The sequence below is a fragment of the Saccopteryx leptura genome, chromosome 1, assembly GCF_036850995.1.
Source record: "Saccopteryx leptura isolate mSacLep1 chromosome 1, mSacLep1_pri_phased_curated, whole genome shotgun sequence".
Lineage (NCBI taxonomy): Eukaryota > Metazoa > Chordata > Mammalia > Chiroptera > Emballonuridae > Saccopteryx > Saccopteryx leptura.
Window position 1 is genome coordinate 280,814,627 of NC_089503.1, and position 18,862 is coordinate 280,833,488.

At 37.6% G+C, this 18,862-nt stretch overlaps 1 protein-coding gene across 2 annotated transcripts in view; it reads right to left on the bottom strand.

The window, feature by feature from the left end:
* AEBP2 (AE binding protein 2) overlaps positions 1-18,862 on the bottom strand; it is a 74,248-nt gene that overhangs the window by 38,300 nt on the left and 17,086 nt on the right. For both annotated transcript variants that reach the window (XM_066354902.1, XM_066354894.1), the window contains one exon: positions 10,580-10,787. In XM_066354902.1, coding sequence (XP_066210999.1) covers positions 10,580-10,787 — 208 coding nt within the window. The remainder of the gene's footprint in view (positions 1-10,579; positions 10,788-18,862) is intronic.

An 18,862-nucleotide genomic window follows, 5' to 3' on the forward strand; every position in this document is an offset into this window, starting at 1 on the left:
TGAACTACTCTATCATCATAATAGACATACATTCTTGGATTCAGACAGCTATGACTGGGTTTGGAAAAGCATAAATCTGTCAACTAAATGGTTATCTCATCTTTCCCATTTTCCAACTAGTGAGATAACAGTTTCCTAATTGATTATATTTTCATCCTATACATTTCCAAACTAAACATTAAAATGGATCCCTAACATCGGCAAAAAAACCCCACATAAACTTACCATAATCATTACACTTCAAAGTACCATTTCTACGTTCTGTTATTTTCTGTGGTAAGAACAGTTATATATAGAACCCTACTTTGAAGACTATAATGTACTACATACAGAACAGAAAGAAGAAACACACAGAACTGAGTCAATAATCACAAATTCAGTCTAAAAAAAATTAAGACTAGAAAAAGACTATTTAAAATAACAGATCAATTTTTACTCAAAATCAAGCCATTTTACATCAGATAGTCTAATCAGGCAACCCTATATGTGACTGTTTAGAGAAAGTTATCACATATCCTTAATTTTACAACATTTGCTAGTTTATCTTTAATTAAGAAGATATTTGGCCCTGGCCGGTTGGCTCAGCGGTAGAGCGTCGGCCTGGCATGCAGGGGACCCGGTTCGATTCCCGGCCAGGGCACATAGGAGAAGCGCCCATTTGCTTCTCCACACCCCCCCCCCCCCCCCGTCCTTCCTCTCTGTCTCTCTCTTCCCCTCCCGCAGCCAAGGCTCCATTGGAGCAAAGATGGCCGGGGCGCTGGGGATGGCTCCTTGGCCTCTACCCCAGGCGCTAGAGTGGCTCTGGTGGCAGCAGAGCGACGCCCCGGTGGGGCAGAGCATCACCCCCTGGTGGGCATGCCAGGTGGATCCCAGTCAGGCGCATGCGGGAGTCTGACTGTCTCTCCCTGTTTCCAGCTTCAGAAAAATACAAAAAAAAAAAAAAAGAAGATATTAAAGTCATTAATATTTCCTCTTTCATATTTAAAATTCTTGACTTAGTACACATTTATTAAAAGCTATTTTTTAAACAAACTCAAAAAAAAGAAATTGTAAAGCTATACCTGTATGTTATGAAAATGAGTATTTGATCACCACATGCAGATTAAGTGCTATCTATCAATTTCCTGACTCAACACTTTACTAGACTCTGAAAATCTGAAATTTTCAATCCAAGTAATAAATAGGGCCTGACCAGGCAGTGGCACAGTGGAGTGCACATCAGATTGGGACGCAGAGGACTCAGGTTCAAAACCCCAATATCACCAGCTTGAGTACGGGCTCATCGAGCTTGAGTGCGGGCTCACCAGCTGGAGCATGGGGTCGCCAGCTTGAGCATGGGATCACAGACATGACCCCATGGTCACTGGCTTGAGCCCAAAGGTCACTGGCTTGAAGCCCAGGGTCGCTGGCTTGAGCAAGGAGGCACACGCTCTGCTATAACCCCCTGGTCAAGGCACATATGAAAAGCAATTAATGAACAACGAAGGAGCTGCAACTCATCTCTCTCCCTTCTTGTCTGTCTGTCCCTATCTGTCCCTCTCTCTCTGTCTCTGTCACAAAAAAAAAAAAAGTAATAAATAGGAATCATAGCTTGGTTTAAAATTCTCACAAGTTATACACTATGGGGGAGAAATTAACATAATTTACATAATAACGTTTATAAGAGAGAAGAATTCTGTTGATGTAACTCTTAAGTGTCCCCTGTGCTGAATACTCACAAAAAGACTTAAAAAAAAAAAAAAACCCAAAAAATATTCAAACACTGCTCTAGCCTAACATTACCCAACCACCACATCTGAGGGAAACCACAAATCTCGAAGCTCTTTCTTCCTATGAATAAACAAATATGGAGGCAATGACAGGTCCCATAATTCCATCGAAAAATAGCCATAACTGTGAGTGGGTACGGTCTAGACAGGTTCAAAAAAAACCATAATCTTCAACATAGTCAATAATTTAGGAAATACAATAAGTATAATGAGAAAAGCTATCTATGTTTGGCCATATTTGGGTAAAATAGTTGTGAAATGTTTGAAAAATAATTAGAGAGGAAGGAAAAGAAAGCAACAAACTTACACAAGGATAGTTTTGATACACAAAATGGCACTAAATGTCCACAACAAGGATTCACAAAAACAGCTAAATTTTCTTTCCTAATGTACATTTAGAAAAATACCCTTTGATAAAACAGTCCAAAATCTAACTAAAGTATCTTTCTTCAAACTTCAATCTTTTTTGATGCCAGGATGTGAAAAGCATTTTTATATCCTACTTTGAGAAACTTCATTATAAAATTTAACCCTGAAAAACAAACATCACTCTGGCCAGATAGCTCGGCTGGTTAGAGCATCATCCTGAAGTGCAGAGGCTGCTTGTTTGATCCCTGGTCAGGGCATATAAAGGAACAACAGCTCTACATTCCTGTCTCTCTCCCTCTCTCTCCCCCCACCTTCCTCTTTCGCTGAAAATAATAAAAAAAAAAATTTTTAATCCTCTCGCTGAAATCAATACATAAAAATTTTTTAAAAAACAGAAATTACAGACTGACCAGGCGGTGGCGCAGTGGATAGAGCGTCAGACTGGGATGCAGAGGACCCAGGTTCGAGACCCCAACGTCACCAGTTTGAGCGCAGGCTCATCTGGTTTGAACAAAATCCCACCAGCTTGAGCCCAAGGTCACTGGCTCCAGCAAGGGTTTACTTGGTCTGCTGAAGGCCCTCGATCAAGGCACATATGAGAAAGCAATCAATAAACTAAGGTGTTGCAACGCGCAATGAAAAACTAATGATTGATGCTTCTCATCTCTCTCCGTTCCTGTCTGTCTGTCCCTGTCTATCCCTCTCTCTGACTCATTCTCTGTCTCTGTAAAAAATAAATTAAAAAAAAAGTTTAAAAAAAAAAAAAAGAAATTACACTGTAGTATGAAAGGAATTACTCAAAAATAAGTACTCTCACAGTTCTTCTATACTATCTTAAAATGAATTAAGATTTAGGTATATTGCCCTAGGCCAGTGGTCAGCAAACTCATTAGTCAACAGAGCCAAATATCAACAGTACAACAATTGAAATTTTGGGGGGGAGCCAAATTTTTTAAACTTAAACTATATAGGTAGGTACATTTCTTATCGAGGTTGCACCTGCACGTGGTTATTTTGTGGAAGAGCCACACTCGAGGGGCCAAAGAGCCGCATGTGGGTCACGAGCCGCAGTTTGCCAAACAGGGCACTAGCCGGTCAGCTCAGTTGGTTAGAACATCATCCCAATATGCCAAGATTGTGGTTTCTTTGTTTGTTTGTTTGTTTTTAACGAGAGGCAGGCAGGGACAGGCAGGCAGAGAGAGAGATGAGAAGCATTAACTTGTTGCGACACTTTAGTTGTTCATTGATTGCTTTCTCCTGTGTACCTTGACCTGGGGAATCCAGCTGAGCCAGTGACCCCTTGCTTATGCCAGCGACCATGGGGGTCATGTCTATGATCCTACACTCAAGCTGGAAACCGTGCACTCAAGATAGCACCTCAGGGTTCCAAACCAGGGTCCTCGGCATTCTGGGTCAACACTCTATCCACTGCACCACCACCTGGTCAGGCCCAAGGCTGTGGGTTTGTTCCCCATCAGGGGGCATAGAAGAATCAAACAATTAATACATAAGTGGAACAACAAATCAATGTTTTTCTCTATTCCTCACTCTCTAAAATCAGTAAGAATAATTTTTAAAAACGTTTTAGCTATATTAACTAGAATAGAGACACAGAGGTTCATTGTCCAGGCTCTCATGATAGATTTAAGTTATATTAGGCTGTATTAGATATAATAGAAATAGAACAAAAGTAAATGACTAAATTCTATCCAGCTTTCATACTTCTTTGCTATGTAATCTTGGGAGAATCACTTATCTAAGTCTATTTCTTTTTCATAAAATAGACACAATTAACACATATTTAATAACTCTAAAACACAATAAAAATGTAAGATATATATTCTCTAAGAGGATGGTTTACAGAAAAATTGTGTTTATATTAGACATTGGAGGCCCCTTCTCTGGTGAGAGGAGCAAAGAGGGACAAATATACAATGACCCTTCAGAGGTCCCCTCTCAAAATAACTGTCACCATATTTTTCTGCCACTGTCCAAAAAAAACCAAAAAACTACACAGCCATTCAAAGAATATTTTGGCCTGACCAGGCAGTGGCGCAGTGGATAGAGCATCGGACTGGGATGCGGAAGGACCCAGGTTCGAGACCCCAAGGTCGCCAGCTTGAGTACGGGCTCATCTGGTTTGAGCAAGGCTCACCAGCTTGGACCCTAGGTCGCTGGCTCCAGCAAAGGGTTGCTCAGCCTGCTGAAGGCCGGCGGTCAGGGCACATGTGAGAAAGCAATCAATGAACAACTAAGGTGTTGCAACGCACAATGAAAAACTAATGATTGATGCTTCTCATCTCTCTCCATTCCTGTCTGTCTGTCCCTGTCTATCCCTCTCTCTGACTCACTCTCTGTCTCTGTAAAAAATAAAATTTAAAAAAAAAAAAAAAATTTTGAGACTACCAAAAAAATCTTCACATTTACAATGACCAAACTTTTGAGACACACAGGTCAACAATTTCAATGTTGTTTCAGGGTGGTCTTCTGTGAGAACTTCTCTAGAAAACCTTCCTCACTACTGTCAGAACAGGTCAGCTGTACCTTCTAAAAAGAGTACAATGCAACCTGACCTAGTATGCATAAGAATTTAGTGATTGGCCCTGGCCGGTTGGCTCAGTGGTAGAGCATCGGCCTGGCGTGCGGGGGACCCGGTTCAATTCCCGGCCAGGGCACATAAGGAGAAGCGCCCATTTGCTTCTCCACCCCCACCCCCCTCCTTCCTCTCTGTCTCTCTCTTCCCCTCCCACAGCCAAGGCTCCATTGGAGCAAAGATGGCCCGGGCGCTGGGGATGGCTCCTTGGCCTCTGCCCCAGGCGCTAGAGTGGCTCTGGTCACGGCAGAGCGACCCCCCCGGAGGGGCAGAGCATCGCCCCCTGGTGGGCAGAGCATCACCCCTGGTGGGCGTGCCGGGTTGGATCCCGGTCAGGCACATGCGGGAGTCTGTCTGACTGTCTCTCCCCGTTTCCAGCTTCAGAAAAATACAAAAAAAAAAAAAAAAAAGAATTTAGTGATTATTAGTAAAGTAAATTAAAATCAGGCAAATCGGCCCTGGCCAGTTGGCTTAGTGGTGGAGCGTCGGACTGGCGTGTGGGAGTCCCGGGTTCAATTCCCGGCCAGGGCACACAGGAGAAGCGCCCATCTGTTTCTCCACCCCTCCCCCTCTCCTTCCTCCCTGTCTCTCTCTTCCCTTCCCGCAGCCAGGGCTCCACTGGAGCAAAGTTGGCCCAGGCACTGAGGACGGCTTCATGGCCTCTGCCTCAAGTGCTAGAATGGCTCTGGTTGCAGCAGAGCGACGCCCTAGATGGGCAGAGCATTGCCCCCTGGTGGGCATGCCGGGTGGATCCCGGTTGGGCGCATGTGGCAGTCTCTCTGACTGCCTCCCCATTTCCAACTTTGGAGGAATAAAAAATAAATAAAAATAAAATAAAATCAGGCAAATCTATTCTAAATATAGAGCCAGCAAGCAGCATTAATTTACATGCTCAAAGGGGCAGGGAGCTAAGTTTATTAAGGAATTAGATTCCTTTACCAGTCAAATATGATACAAAATGATTTCATATACACCAAGAGGTACACCACCCTAAAATCAGGAAGGAATGAATGAACAACTTTATGATTCCTTTAAGCTCTAATATTTGTCAGAAAAAAATTCATTATTTTACAAAATGTGAACATACAAAAGAGAAGCAAAATATTTTTTTAATCCATTTTGTCTCAAATCAGTTTGTTCTTTCAAGGTGTGTCTAAAATGACAGCTATAATTTTAATCTTTTTTTACCCACATTAAATGTATTATTTTAAATTTTCTGTTAAAAGATATGGAATAAAACAGGACAAAAATATTTCATTTCAAATTACAGCAATAAAATATTTTTCATGTATTGCAAGAGAGCTGACAAATTGCATGTTGTGTTCAGGAGATACCAGATTGGCAATTAAAATGCAAAGTGACCTCCTAAGATTGATTTCACTTCCTAACAGCGATGTGATTTTACCCTGAAAGTCTACAAAAGTCACTTTATATAACATAAAGGTAACTGGCCTCATCGAGTCTTTGAATAATATTTTATCTCCTCTCACCCCCAATCTTCCCCTGTGCCTCTCCCCACAAACACACCAAAACACATACACTAAAGTAAACTTGATAAAATGGCACATGTAAAATAACTCCTGCATCAAGAAACATGAACATATTTTTTTCTGGCAATTGTTTATAAAGTAAGAAATAGTTAAAACAGAAAGAAAAGAAGACAACTAGCTCTTACTACACCACTAAAATCTACAAAATGAAGTGCCCCACCTACCCAAACTCAGGTATATATTAAGAAGACACTGGGATTTGAAATTTGATTAATAAAATAGGTCAATCTAGTTTTGAAAATCCAATCATGGATTTCATATGAAAGTGTGGACACAAGAATACAATTCTATTATACTTAACAGAAAAGATTAGTTTTTCGTGCCTGTTTTTATTTTTTAAAGAGGAGAAAACCCTCTCATGATTCATTTTTAAAAAGGTATATTCATAATTTGGCATTTAAGTAAATAGTGTAACTTTTAATGTAGAGTTAACTATCCAACCACTTTGATACATGAAAAGGTCAGGAAAACCTAACTCCATCTGGCTTCAGCCAACAAATATAAAGTCCACACGACATAACAGCATAGTTTAAAAGGAAAAAAAGTTTTTAAGCTGTTACATGATGGTTTTGTTTTTTTTCCAGGGTGAAGTTCAAAATGAGATAAGAAAGAAGAAATGGAATATAGTATTTAAATCTTACTAACTTACTGGCTCCAGTAAAATTGGTTTCTTTTTCTTTCTTTCTTTCTAGCAAGAGAGAGATAGAGAGGGACAGACAGACAGGAAGTAGAGAAATGAGAAGCATCAATTCTTCATTGCTGTACTGTAGTTGTTCATTGATTGCTTTCTTATATGTGCCTTGATGTGGGGGGCCCCCCGCGGGGGGGGGGGAGAGGGGGGGCCTTGCAGCCAAGCCAGCGACCTCGGGATTTCAAACCTGGTCCTGTGTGTTCCAGGCCAACACTATCCACTGCGCAACTCTCTGGTCAGGCTAAAATTGTTATATTTCAGTAACTAGAAGCACAAAGTCCTCTGGGGTTACCAATTTTCCCCTCATTTGTATCTAGTCCATTATGATAATTTAACACTTAGGGTAGAAAAGAAATTAAAAACCTAAAAAAAACTTGTTATCAAAATCTACTGTTTTCCACTTCTATGAGGTATCTAGAATAGAGTCTTATACACAGAAAGCAGAAGAGCAGTTACCAGGGGCTGAGGAAAGGGAAAATAAGGAAGTTACTGTTTAATGGGTACAGATTTCAGTTTTAAATAATGAAAAGGTCTGGAGATGGATAGTGGTTATGGTTACATAACAATGTAAATGTACAAATACTACTAAACTGTATACATAAAAAAGGTTAAAATAATATATTTTTTTAAGTTCCAAACTTCAAATTTAAAATTTTTTTTAAAAGCCCTGGCTGATGGCAAAGTGGATACAGCATTGTCCCAGACCACTGAGGTCACCAGCTTGATCCCAGGGTCACTGGCTCAAGCCCCAGTCAAGGCACATATGAGAAGCAATCAATGGGTGCACAACTAAGTGGAACAATGAGTTGATGCTTCTCTCTCCCTCACCCCTTTCTTTCCTCTCTCTCTCTCCCCCCACCCGTCTCTCAAAAAAAAAAAAAAAATTTACTTTCCAATCCACAACTACTCTATTTTAAGAGCACAAACTAGATCACCCTGGCCGGATAGCTCAGTTGGTTAGAGAATCCGTCCCGAAGCGCAGAGGGTGCCAGTTCAATCCTTAGTCAGGGCACACACAGGAACAGATCAATGTTTCTGTCTCTCTCCTTCCCTTTCTTGCTAAAATCAATCAATCAATCAATAAAATAAAGCACAAAACCATATCAAGATTTTTCTATCCTATATTAATACCAGGTTTTCAAATCCTCATTCAAACTTTCATTCTGAAAGCTTAGTTGCCTGGTCTGTGATGGCACACTGGATAGTACTGACCCACATAGAATGCTGAGGTCGCTAGTTTGAAATCCTGGGCTTGCCAATTCAAGGAACATATAACAAGAAACCAATGAACAACTAAAGCAGGGGTCCCCAAACTTTTTACAGAGGGGGCCAGTTCACTGTCCCTCAGACCGTTTTTTATAGTCCCTCGGACTATAAAAAAAACTATGAACAAATCCCTATGCACACTGCACATATCTTATTTTAAAGTACAAAAACAAAACGGGAACAAATACAATATTTAAAATAAAGAACAAGTAAATTTAAATCAACAAACTGACCAGTATTTCAATGGGAACTATGCTCCTCTCACTGACCACCAATGAAAGAGGTGCCCCTTCCAGAAGTGCGGTGGGGGCCGGATAAATGGCCTCAGGGGGCCGCATGCAACCCACGGGCCGTAGTTTGGGGACCCCTGAACTAAAGTGAAGCAATTATGAGTTGATACATCTGGCTCTTCCCCACCAACTCTCTTTGTAAAATCAATAAATAAAACCTTGGGTGAAGGGTGGTAAAAAGAAAAGCTTAGTCTATATACCAATGATTGGTATGTAGAAATAATTGAGATGTATTTCCTGCAGTTCCAATACATTTGTTCATTAGCAGTAACATCCTTCAAAAATAAAGACTTCTTTCTGCAGTCAAAATAGCATTATTGTTAAAATTAGCCAGAGAATCTTATTATTTGTACTAAATTAATTTTATAAATACGGGTTTAAGAAATAACAAAGGGGTTTTCATTTCAACAAGTTTATACTTATTGTATAAATTATGAAGACTTCAAGTCTAGCTCTATAATATTAACGTACATGTAGTTGCAGTGATTACTTGATGTATTCAGTCTATATCCAGTTTTTTCGACAAATCTGCAAAGAGCTGAAAACGTTCTTTTACAGGTGTGTGCCAACTCAACTTGTAGAATCGAAGACTTAGAAATGTTACATTCTCTCTAGCCTGCTAAGAGAATCCCAGGAATCTTCTACATAGTTCATGCTACTATATTGAGCTACTAAATCAGCATCCTGCCATGACTCAAAAGACTACCACAGTGCCCTGGCCAAAAAGCTCAGTTCCTTAGAGCATCATCTCAATACACCAAGGTCGCAGGTTCAATCCCGGTCAGGGCACATGCAAAAAATCAACCAATGAATACATAAACAAGTGGATCAACAAATCAATATCAATGTTTCTCACTCTCTCCCCAACTCCCTCCCCCCCAAAATCAATAAATTAAAACAAAATGTCTGCCATACTGATATATACCAAGTGACATCAAGCACTGGCTCACAAAAGGCAACTCAAGAATGACCAGGACACCAACTTGGTTAAGAGAGTTCATACCAAAAACCTGATTCCGGTGAAGGGCATAGTTACCAAAGCTGCCTTATACAGTGAAAAGCCATATGACGGACACAATTCACCGGTGCACCATTTGGTGTCTACCTACACACCATATATGTTAAATCTAACAATAAGACAAATGTTTTATTTATCAAGCTTGAGTAATCAAAAGACTGCTGACACATTACATCATATTGCAACAACAGCTAATACTTCTTAAAAGAAATTTTAAATGCAATACCATGGGTTAAAATGTTAGGGGTGCTTATTTGACCTCATTTTTAAAAAAAAATCAGTATGATCTAATTATCAGTACAGCATTGAAAGCAGTTACCTATTCACTTAAACCCTGATGACTTTAACCATTTTAGTATCAGTATATCTATCTCAACAGAGATGGAAGAGTTGGGAAATGTGTGGCCTAATAAATTATCTGTATTTACAATGTAACATTAATTTCTGGAAAACATGCTAAACATGGCAACTATTTAAGACAAATCTAGATAAAACTGAAAAAATTAAAATTATAAATATTATAAATATTTTGGTACATTACACTTTGACTCACTGAATTTGCTCAATTCTTCATTCACTATCCAATAGTGGAGTCCTGAAAGCGTACAGGTCAATACTGACTGATCAGAACTTTTTTAGCTAAGTCACCTCTGACAAGATCTGGGAAAGATGATCAATTTTCACTCACAAATGAGTGAGTGCAGACTATCATTTAATACAATTGTATACACTTATCCTGGTACCAATAGTCTCTCCAGTTAATTTCAGCATCAGGGATAATTTAGGACCACCATAACAGAAATCATAAACAGTGCCAATTCTTAAATGCCCTCAACTCAAACATCAGAACTTTGGAATACACTGTTGTATTTATTTATAACATTCCCACTGTATTTTAGAAAGTCTATGTTCCTCAGAGAAATATACCTAAGAGCAAATTACTTTGAGGGAAAGAAAAAAGCCTAACTAGCAATTATAAATTAATAAAACTAATGAAAACAGGGAGTAAAAAAAAAGAAATGGCAAAACCAACCCCTCCTCGCTGACCATCTACATGTATGGAACGGATGTGATCTGCCAGATCTGGACTAGAGTTGAAGCAAGCCTGGCACTGGTCCCAACAACAATTATAGGCAATATTTTTGCTTGAAGAAGTAGTGCTTCCTTGTCCGTTCATCATTGCTGGAGTTGAACGCCCACTGGAAATTGTGCTGTCTACATCCATTATAGTACTGCTTATGCTACAAAAGAAGAAAAAAGGCTGTGTTATTCCTAGCAATTCACTAAAATGAATATGATCTTATAAATATTTAATTAAGATTATCACTTCATGTTCTGCTCTACACAAAGCATACTACCTGTATTTTCCTTTAAAAAATAACACTGCTTTGAAATTATTTACTTGGCAATAAACTGCAAATCAATGCAAAAACAAAAACAAAAAAAACACTACTACCTCAAAACCAGGTATGTGTGGGATAATTTAAGCAACTTTTGGCAGACACAAACTCCCCAATACTATATCCTACAGAAAACAAACCACACACACACACACACACACACACACATTTCATCACATTTCATCCTTTCCATAATTCAAACACAATAAAGTAATAAATAATTTCCAGCTATAAATAATTCAGAATCAAAAGATTACCTTTACAATTCTATAAATCACTAGTTGACCTGACATCTTGTAGTCTATTCACTAATCTGAGAATACAACTGCCCTCACATCCTATCTCTTTCCATTTCAAATAAGGTGGGAAATTTTACTGTATTCTCCCTTCTAAATACAAAAGCAGAAGAGAGAAAACCGGATGTCATAAAGTTAGCCTTGTTTTTACCACAATCCAAATAAAATGTTTTTAAACTAAATGCTACCCCACAAAAGACTGAAAATGACAATCCCTTTTCCTTTTTATTTACTAAAAAAATATTACATATTAGTAACCTTTCTATTTACCAAAAATTACATTAATGGAATAAAAGTTTAATTTTGAATGTTCTAATTTGTGTCTTAATAAATACTTTTGCATTCATTTTAGTAAAATATATATAATATACATACTATATAATATATAATACATATGTATTATAAATATATATTATACATATATTTATATATCTTTCCACAGAGGAACTACATGGAAGTAGCTTCAATTACAGAATGGTCAACAGGAAAGATATTTTCAGAGTAAAATCATCAAAAGCTATCTAGCTAGCCCCGGCCGGCCGAGTAGCTCAGTTAGAACATTGTCCTGAAACACAAAGGTTATGGGTTTGATTTCTGGTCAGGGCAAATACAAAAATCAACCAATGAATCATAAATAAGTGAAACAAATTGTTGGGGTTGTTTTTTTTTTACTTTCTCTTTCCTTCTCTAAAATCAATAAAAAGATTGTAAAAAGAAAAAATACTTTACAAAATGTATACTATTATCAGTTTGCAATTTAAGTGCTCACAAATTATACATTATATTATACTAAGGGGTCCACTTCCCTATCCCAAGTGTTTATTACAGAAAATTTCAGAAACAAGAAAGTGTATCTAAATCTAAACTCAACAAAGAAATGAACATTTTGTCCTGACTATATTATTTTTCTCAATTATCTGCAAGTTATAAACATACTTCAACCATAATTATTTTAGCACATGCCTCCTAAAACTAAGAACATTCAAAAGAGAACATTCACTTATACCATTTCAATCTTATTTGTTCATACCTAAGAATTAAACTGAATTTGAACCTATTAATAAGTAACTTTCACTGGGGAACATTTTTTTTTATCATTTTCTGTTGCATGAGGTTTTAGAAATTTTTCTATATATTTCTGCATCGCTGATTCCAAATCTGAAATTCGTTTTTTGGTGCATGCTCTAGTTTTTATGCAATTTTAATTTTTTTTTTGTTACAGTTAATGGCATGCATTGATTTTTAAATTGGAGTTAAAGGGCAACGACTCATGGATTGAACATAACCACAAGGCAATTAATGTTTTACAAACATCACTTTAACATAATTGTAGTTGCTTTTAAATGTAAAAACAGCATAATAAAAAATGATGACATTGGATCATTTACTACAACATGGATGGACCTTGATAACATTATACTGAGTGAAATAAGTAAATCAGAAAAAACTAAGAACTATATGATTCCATACATGGATGAGACATAAAAATGAGACTCAGAGACATGGACAAGAGTGTGGTGGTTACGAGTGGGGCGGGCGCAAGGGGAGGGGAGCTAAGGGGCACAAAGAAAACCAGATAGAAGGTGATGAAAGACAATTTGACTTTGGGTGATGGGTATGCAACATAATTAAATGTCAAAATAACCTGGAGATGTTTTCTCTGAACATATGTACCCTGATTTATCAATGTCACCCCATTAATTAATTAATTAATTATTTTAAAAAGCGGCATATGATTGCATATCCTAATATTCCTTCAGCAATACAAACTATCCCACACTCTGAGACACTCCCGGTTCCAGTTTTCAATGGTTTTATTTCTTCTAAGGTCGAAGGAAGTGAACATGGTGATCAAGTGTATTTTGATAAGATGCATGAGGAAATGGCTGTAGAATCTGAAGGGTCTTCTTCTGATGTCAAGCAGTCATTAACCCCTCAGCAGTTTAGCCAACCCAAATTGAATGACTTAGTAAGAGATTTAGGCCTATCAAAGAAAGCAGCTGAGTTATTAGCCTCCAGGCTTCAAGTAAAGAATGTACTTCACGGGTCACGCTTCCCATTTCAGGAAACGTGAACAAATTTTTGTGGACTTTTTTTCCAAAGACAAACACTTTGTTTACTATCATGATATCAGTAGTCTTCTCAGCCAGCTAGGTGTTACCACTTACAGTCCAACAGAATAGTGGCTATTTCTTGACAGTTATAAACGGAGTCTAAAATGTGTTCTCCTACACAACGGTAATTAATGGTTATGCAGCGGTTCCAATTGGTTATTCAACTCATCTGTGAGAGAATTGTAATGACATAAAAATTGTCCTCGACTTTATGAAGTATGAGGAGCATAACTGGATCATTTTTGTGTATCTTAAAATGGTAAATTTCCTGCTAGGACAACAGAGAGGTTTCACGAAGTATCCTTGCTTTCTATATTTGTGGGACAGCCAAGCTCGGGAGAAACACTGGACACAGAAGGAGTGGCCGAAACGTGAAGCTCTGGAAGTAGGGATGCAATATATTGTGAAGGAACCTGTAGTTAATCGAGACAGGATCATTTTTCCCCCACTTCACATCAAACTTGGCTTAATTAAAGCAGTTTGTTCAGGCTTTGACTAGAGAAAATGAATGCTTTCAACATATTATTTCTGCTTTTCCTGCCTTGTCTTGCGAGAAGAGAAAAGCAGGTGTATTTGATGGACCTCAAATTTGAACCCTCATACATGATGAAGAATTTGCCAGGAAGATGAATAAAGAGGAGGAAGCAGCATGGCAGTCTTTTGTGGCAGTTACAAAGAACTTCCCTTGGCAACAAAAAAGAAAACTATGAATTTCTGGTTCAAAGGATGCTGTTCGCTTTCCGCGACATTGGATATAACATGAGCGTTAAGATTCACTTCCTTAACAGTCACCTTGATAAGTTTCCTGAAAATCTTGGAGCTGTTAGTGATGAGCAGACTACTGCTGGAGCATAAAACGAGATTGTCTTCAACAAGTACACAAATGCAAGAGCTACAAACGCAAATTTTTGCCTGAATAGAATTTAAATAAGGTTTACGCAAATTTTATGATTAAAATAAGTTTTAATATGTTCTGTTTTGAAATTGTAGACAAATTATGATGCAATCATATCTTTTAGTGTATTAGTATATTTATTCATTATATAAATTATTATATTTTCACAAAAATGATGCCCAAGAAGACATTCTACTTCTAAATGTAAAAAATTTAACAATAAGATGAAAACCTAAAATCTTGAATTGCAAAAAAACTGTAGCTTACAGAGAAAAACTAATGTCAGATTTGAGATCAGCACACTGGAATTAGGTAAGAACAGGTGTTTTTGTGGGCGCAACAAAAATTTTGTTCCCCAGTGTAATCTGTGTAACATTAAGTGCACCCAAAAAGCTAGCAAAAATGTTCTTGCAGGATGCTTGACACAAAAAAGCCCCAGATTTTTCCTTAAAAGATATTCACAAATTTAAGTTCAAATAGCTATCTACCTACCAGTCAATACAGAGTCTAAATATTAACTCTGAAACCGTCTAAATCTTTGTAATCGCTATAAAACTCTTAAATATGAATTAGCTCTTGAATATCTGAATATTTATTTATATTGTTTTTGTGTGTATGGTATAGTTTTCCTATACTAAAATACAAATTTTTATTTAAGCCCTAGAAATGTCAAGTTTCATGATCCCCTTAACTATGAATGTTTACTCATTTTCGTTATTGCTTGCTTCATATATTTTAAAACATTTTAGCTGTTAAGCTCATATTTTTGTAAGCCATACTAATTAACTCTAAAGGTAATAAAATATTAACAGCTTTAAGTTAACAACCAATCTCACTCAATTTACAGAGACCAATCTCAGGAAAAGAGAGAAATATTAATGACTTATTATGGTACAATCTCAAAGGTACAGTTAAAAAAAATAGCCATGTAGAAGTACAGTGTAATAAGATTCCAATTTACATACCTAGGTGGAGAAAGGAGATAGATTTAGATACAACTATCTTCTAAAGGCAAGATCTCTTTTAAAGGAGACACACAAAAAAATTATGTTGGGGGTAGGATGTGACTAACATAGGTGTGAATCTTTCACCATATATATATAATATGATATATATGCACCTTTTGTATCATTTTAAATCACAAAATTGTATTGTACTACCTGTATTTAAAAGTCCAAAATTAATTAAAAATGAAACCAAATCAAATTTCCTTAAATTTGACAAAGTAGACCCTGGCCAATTAGCCTGGTCAATTAAGAGCATCGTCAAGCGTCATCTCAAAACAACAAGGTTGTGGGTTCAATCTCCAGTCAGGGCACACTTGGGAAACAAAGAATAAACTGAGCAGAACAACAAATGAATGCTTCACTTCTCCCTCCCCTCTCTCTGTCTCTCTAAAAATCAATAAAAATTAAGCCCTGGCCATATAGTTTCGGTTGGCTGGAGCATCATCCCAAGCTTGGAAATTGCCGGTTCAATTCCCTGGTCAGGGCACATACAGGAGCAGCTCAAGTGTCCCTGTATCTCTCTCCCTGCCTCTCCCAAAAATTTAAAAAAAAAATTTTTTTTTGACAAAGTAACATTAGTTCAAGAGACTTGTGATAGCCTGACCAGGCAGTGGCGCAGTGGATAGAGCACTGGACTGGGATGCAGAGGACCCAGGTTCAAGACCCTGAGGTCGCCATCTTTAGCGCTGGCTCATCTGGCTTGAGCAAAACTCATCAGCTTGGACCCAAGGTCGCCGCCTTGAGCAAAGGGTCACTCAGTCTGCTGTAGCCCCATGGTCAAGGCACATATGAGAAAGCAATCAATGAACTAAGGTGCCACAAAAAACTGGTAATTGACGCTTCTCATCTCTCTCCGTTCCTGTCTGTCTCTATCTATCCCTCTGTCTCTGTAAAAAAAAAGAGAGAGAGAGAGAGAGAGAGAGAGAGAGAGAGAGACTTGTGATAACTCCAACTAGCAATACAGAGTCTATCTACAGGATGCTTAACATATTTTGTTTATTAAGTTTACCACTGAAGGGGAACATTAAAATCCAAATATCGATGAAAACTAAAGCAGTTTAATCAGTCTATGTGCTGTTATCATTCACCTAAGAAACAGTACTTCATGTGGCTACAGATCCTCATAAAAGAATCCTCATAGTGCAGGTGTTGAGTATTTACTCCCAAAGAAAAAAGAGAAAATGAAAAAAAGAGCATAAACTCTGTCAACCACTGGCAACTATGCTGAGAATACAATGACAGAGGTAAGGGGCAAGTCCTGTGTCCTGGAAGTCTTAATAAACATTCATACATGTACAGTTTCCCCTCTTTGCTCCCCAACTTCCAAGAAGTGTCCGATCCTAAACCTGAAGGCTTCCTCTTAGCCCCAAATCCATACTGGAATCAGTGGTTTCTCCATTCTGAAGACTAACAAAGGCAACAGTCCTGATACAGGTAAGCTATAGGAGTCAAGTTACAGGTAATTTCTAATTTTGACAGGATCCTGAGCTAGACAGCTATCTCACAGAAAGCAGTGTCCTTCTTCCTACAATAGTAAGATAAGATGATCAGAACTAGAACATAACATTCCACCTGACCTTATATTTCTAGGATCATACATATATTAAAATTATACACTCAGCTCTCCTTTCCAGTAAGCACTTACTTATCCTTTAAAATGTGAACAAAAGCAGTATGGTATTTGGAAAAACCTAAGCCAAAACAGCACTCACACTCTTCAGATAAATTCCAATAATCTAAAGCAGTGCTTTTCAAACTAATATGCATATATGAATCACCTGGAATCTTATTAATTGCAGATATATTCATTGGTTTGGGGACAGAACCTGAGATACTATCATTTTACCAAGCATCTACTTGATGCTGCTGCTACATTTTAAGTAGCGAACTCTAAAAGATCTCTTTCACTGGCCCTGGCCGGTTGGCTCAGTGGTAGAGCGTCGGCCTGGCGTGCAGAGGTCCCGGGTTCGATTCCCGGCCAGGGCACACAGGAGAAGCGCCCATCTGCTTCTCCACCCCTCGCCCTCTCCTTCCTCTCTGTCTCTTAATATCCAACTGAGACAAACCAAACTAAGAAAGTGTCCACAATTGTAGAATGATAAACTAAAGCATTCGCATACTCACACACACCATGACAACAGAAAATCTCTTAAATTTAACAAACACACGCAGACTCCAATGAAATATTTAGGAAAGGACATGAGATATTTTCAACCTAACAACATTCCCTTTCACTTCTTTTCTATAGACCTTGTTAAGAAACTGTCTTGGCAGGCCAGTTTTCTACCCCAACATCTAAAATAACTTAACTACGTGGATTTTACAAAAATGGTTTCCTTTGGGAAACCTACTCAGGGCCAATTCACTCATAAATATAAGAACAGTCCCTTCTTTGAGAACTCAAATTACGTCCAAGCAAAACATCTGCTTGGTGGACTGACCACAGCTGACAGGGATGGCAACAGTAAAGATCCACTTGCTAAACAACAAGATACAGGAGCAGAGGAAGCAATACATGAATGCTATGTTATCACGATGGAGAAGAACAAGACCATGGTCTCAGTGTAACAGTATAAGAAAGTTCATTGGTACGATTTCAGATTCCACACTGCAAATAATCTTGTAAAAATATCACTTTTCAAGTTTTGGCTTATCATCAAATAATTAAATAGCCACAAAATTATCTAAAATGGCTTATTAAGATGCTCCTTCCTTTCCCACTAAATATTTGTATGACGCCAGATTTTCTTCACATAGTTCAACCGAACTAATTCATTGTAAGACTGATGCAGAAGCACATGAGAAATCAGCTCTTAAGCCAAACATTAAAGACATTAGATATAAAACAAAGTCACTTCAATTTCTGGAATTAACTAAAAATGTTATTGCATGCTCTCTTCTCCTAGAGCTGGTTCCAAAATAAAGAGCTAACATGAAACAATATTAAGTTTTACAGCGTAAATAGTCACTTTTGTATTTGTGATAAGAAGATAACTAAGAAATGGTGTCTTTCAAACAAAATTTCAATACTAGAAATCCTCTTTTACAGCTCTCTATCAGTAGAACTAAAGTGTATGTGGGGTCTGAAAGACAAGCTGACCATATCTGCAAGTCGTTTTCAAGACCGAAAAGCCAAAACAAAAGAAATTAAATTGAATGCTAAAACTGACAAACTTGTATCATCCACAAACCCTACTTCAAATTTATATTCATCTGAAAGCTTTACTGTTATGATTGACTTTATAAATTAGTGTTAAATTTTTTTAATTTGTAAAATAAATACTAATAAAATACCATTTTAATATGTCTTACGCATTGGCATTCGACATGAAATTTCATTTGGGGAAAAAACTTCATCTATTACTCAAAGTCTATAAATTGTTTTTAGATTATTTTTCTCAACAAGAGACCTTAAAATTGTCAAACTACAAACTATGATATGGATAATACTTTCACATTAAAGCATTAGAAACTACTGCACTACCTTATATACAGAGTGACAGAGTAAAATATACCATAAATAATGTAGTAGAAAAACAGGATGAGCAAGGTATCTAACCACTTTCTTCAGGATCTGGAAGTTACTGATTAAAATTCCACAAGA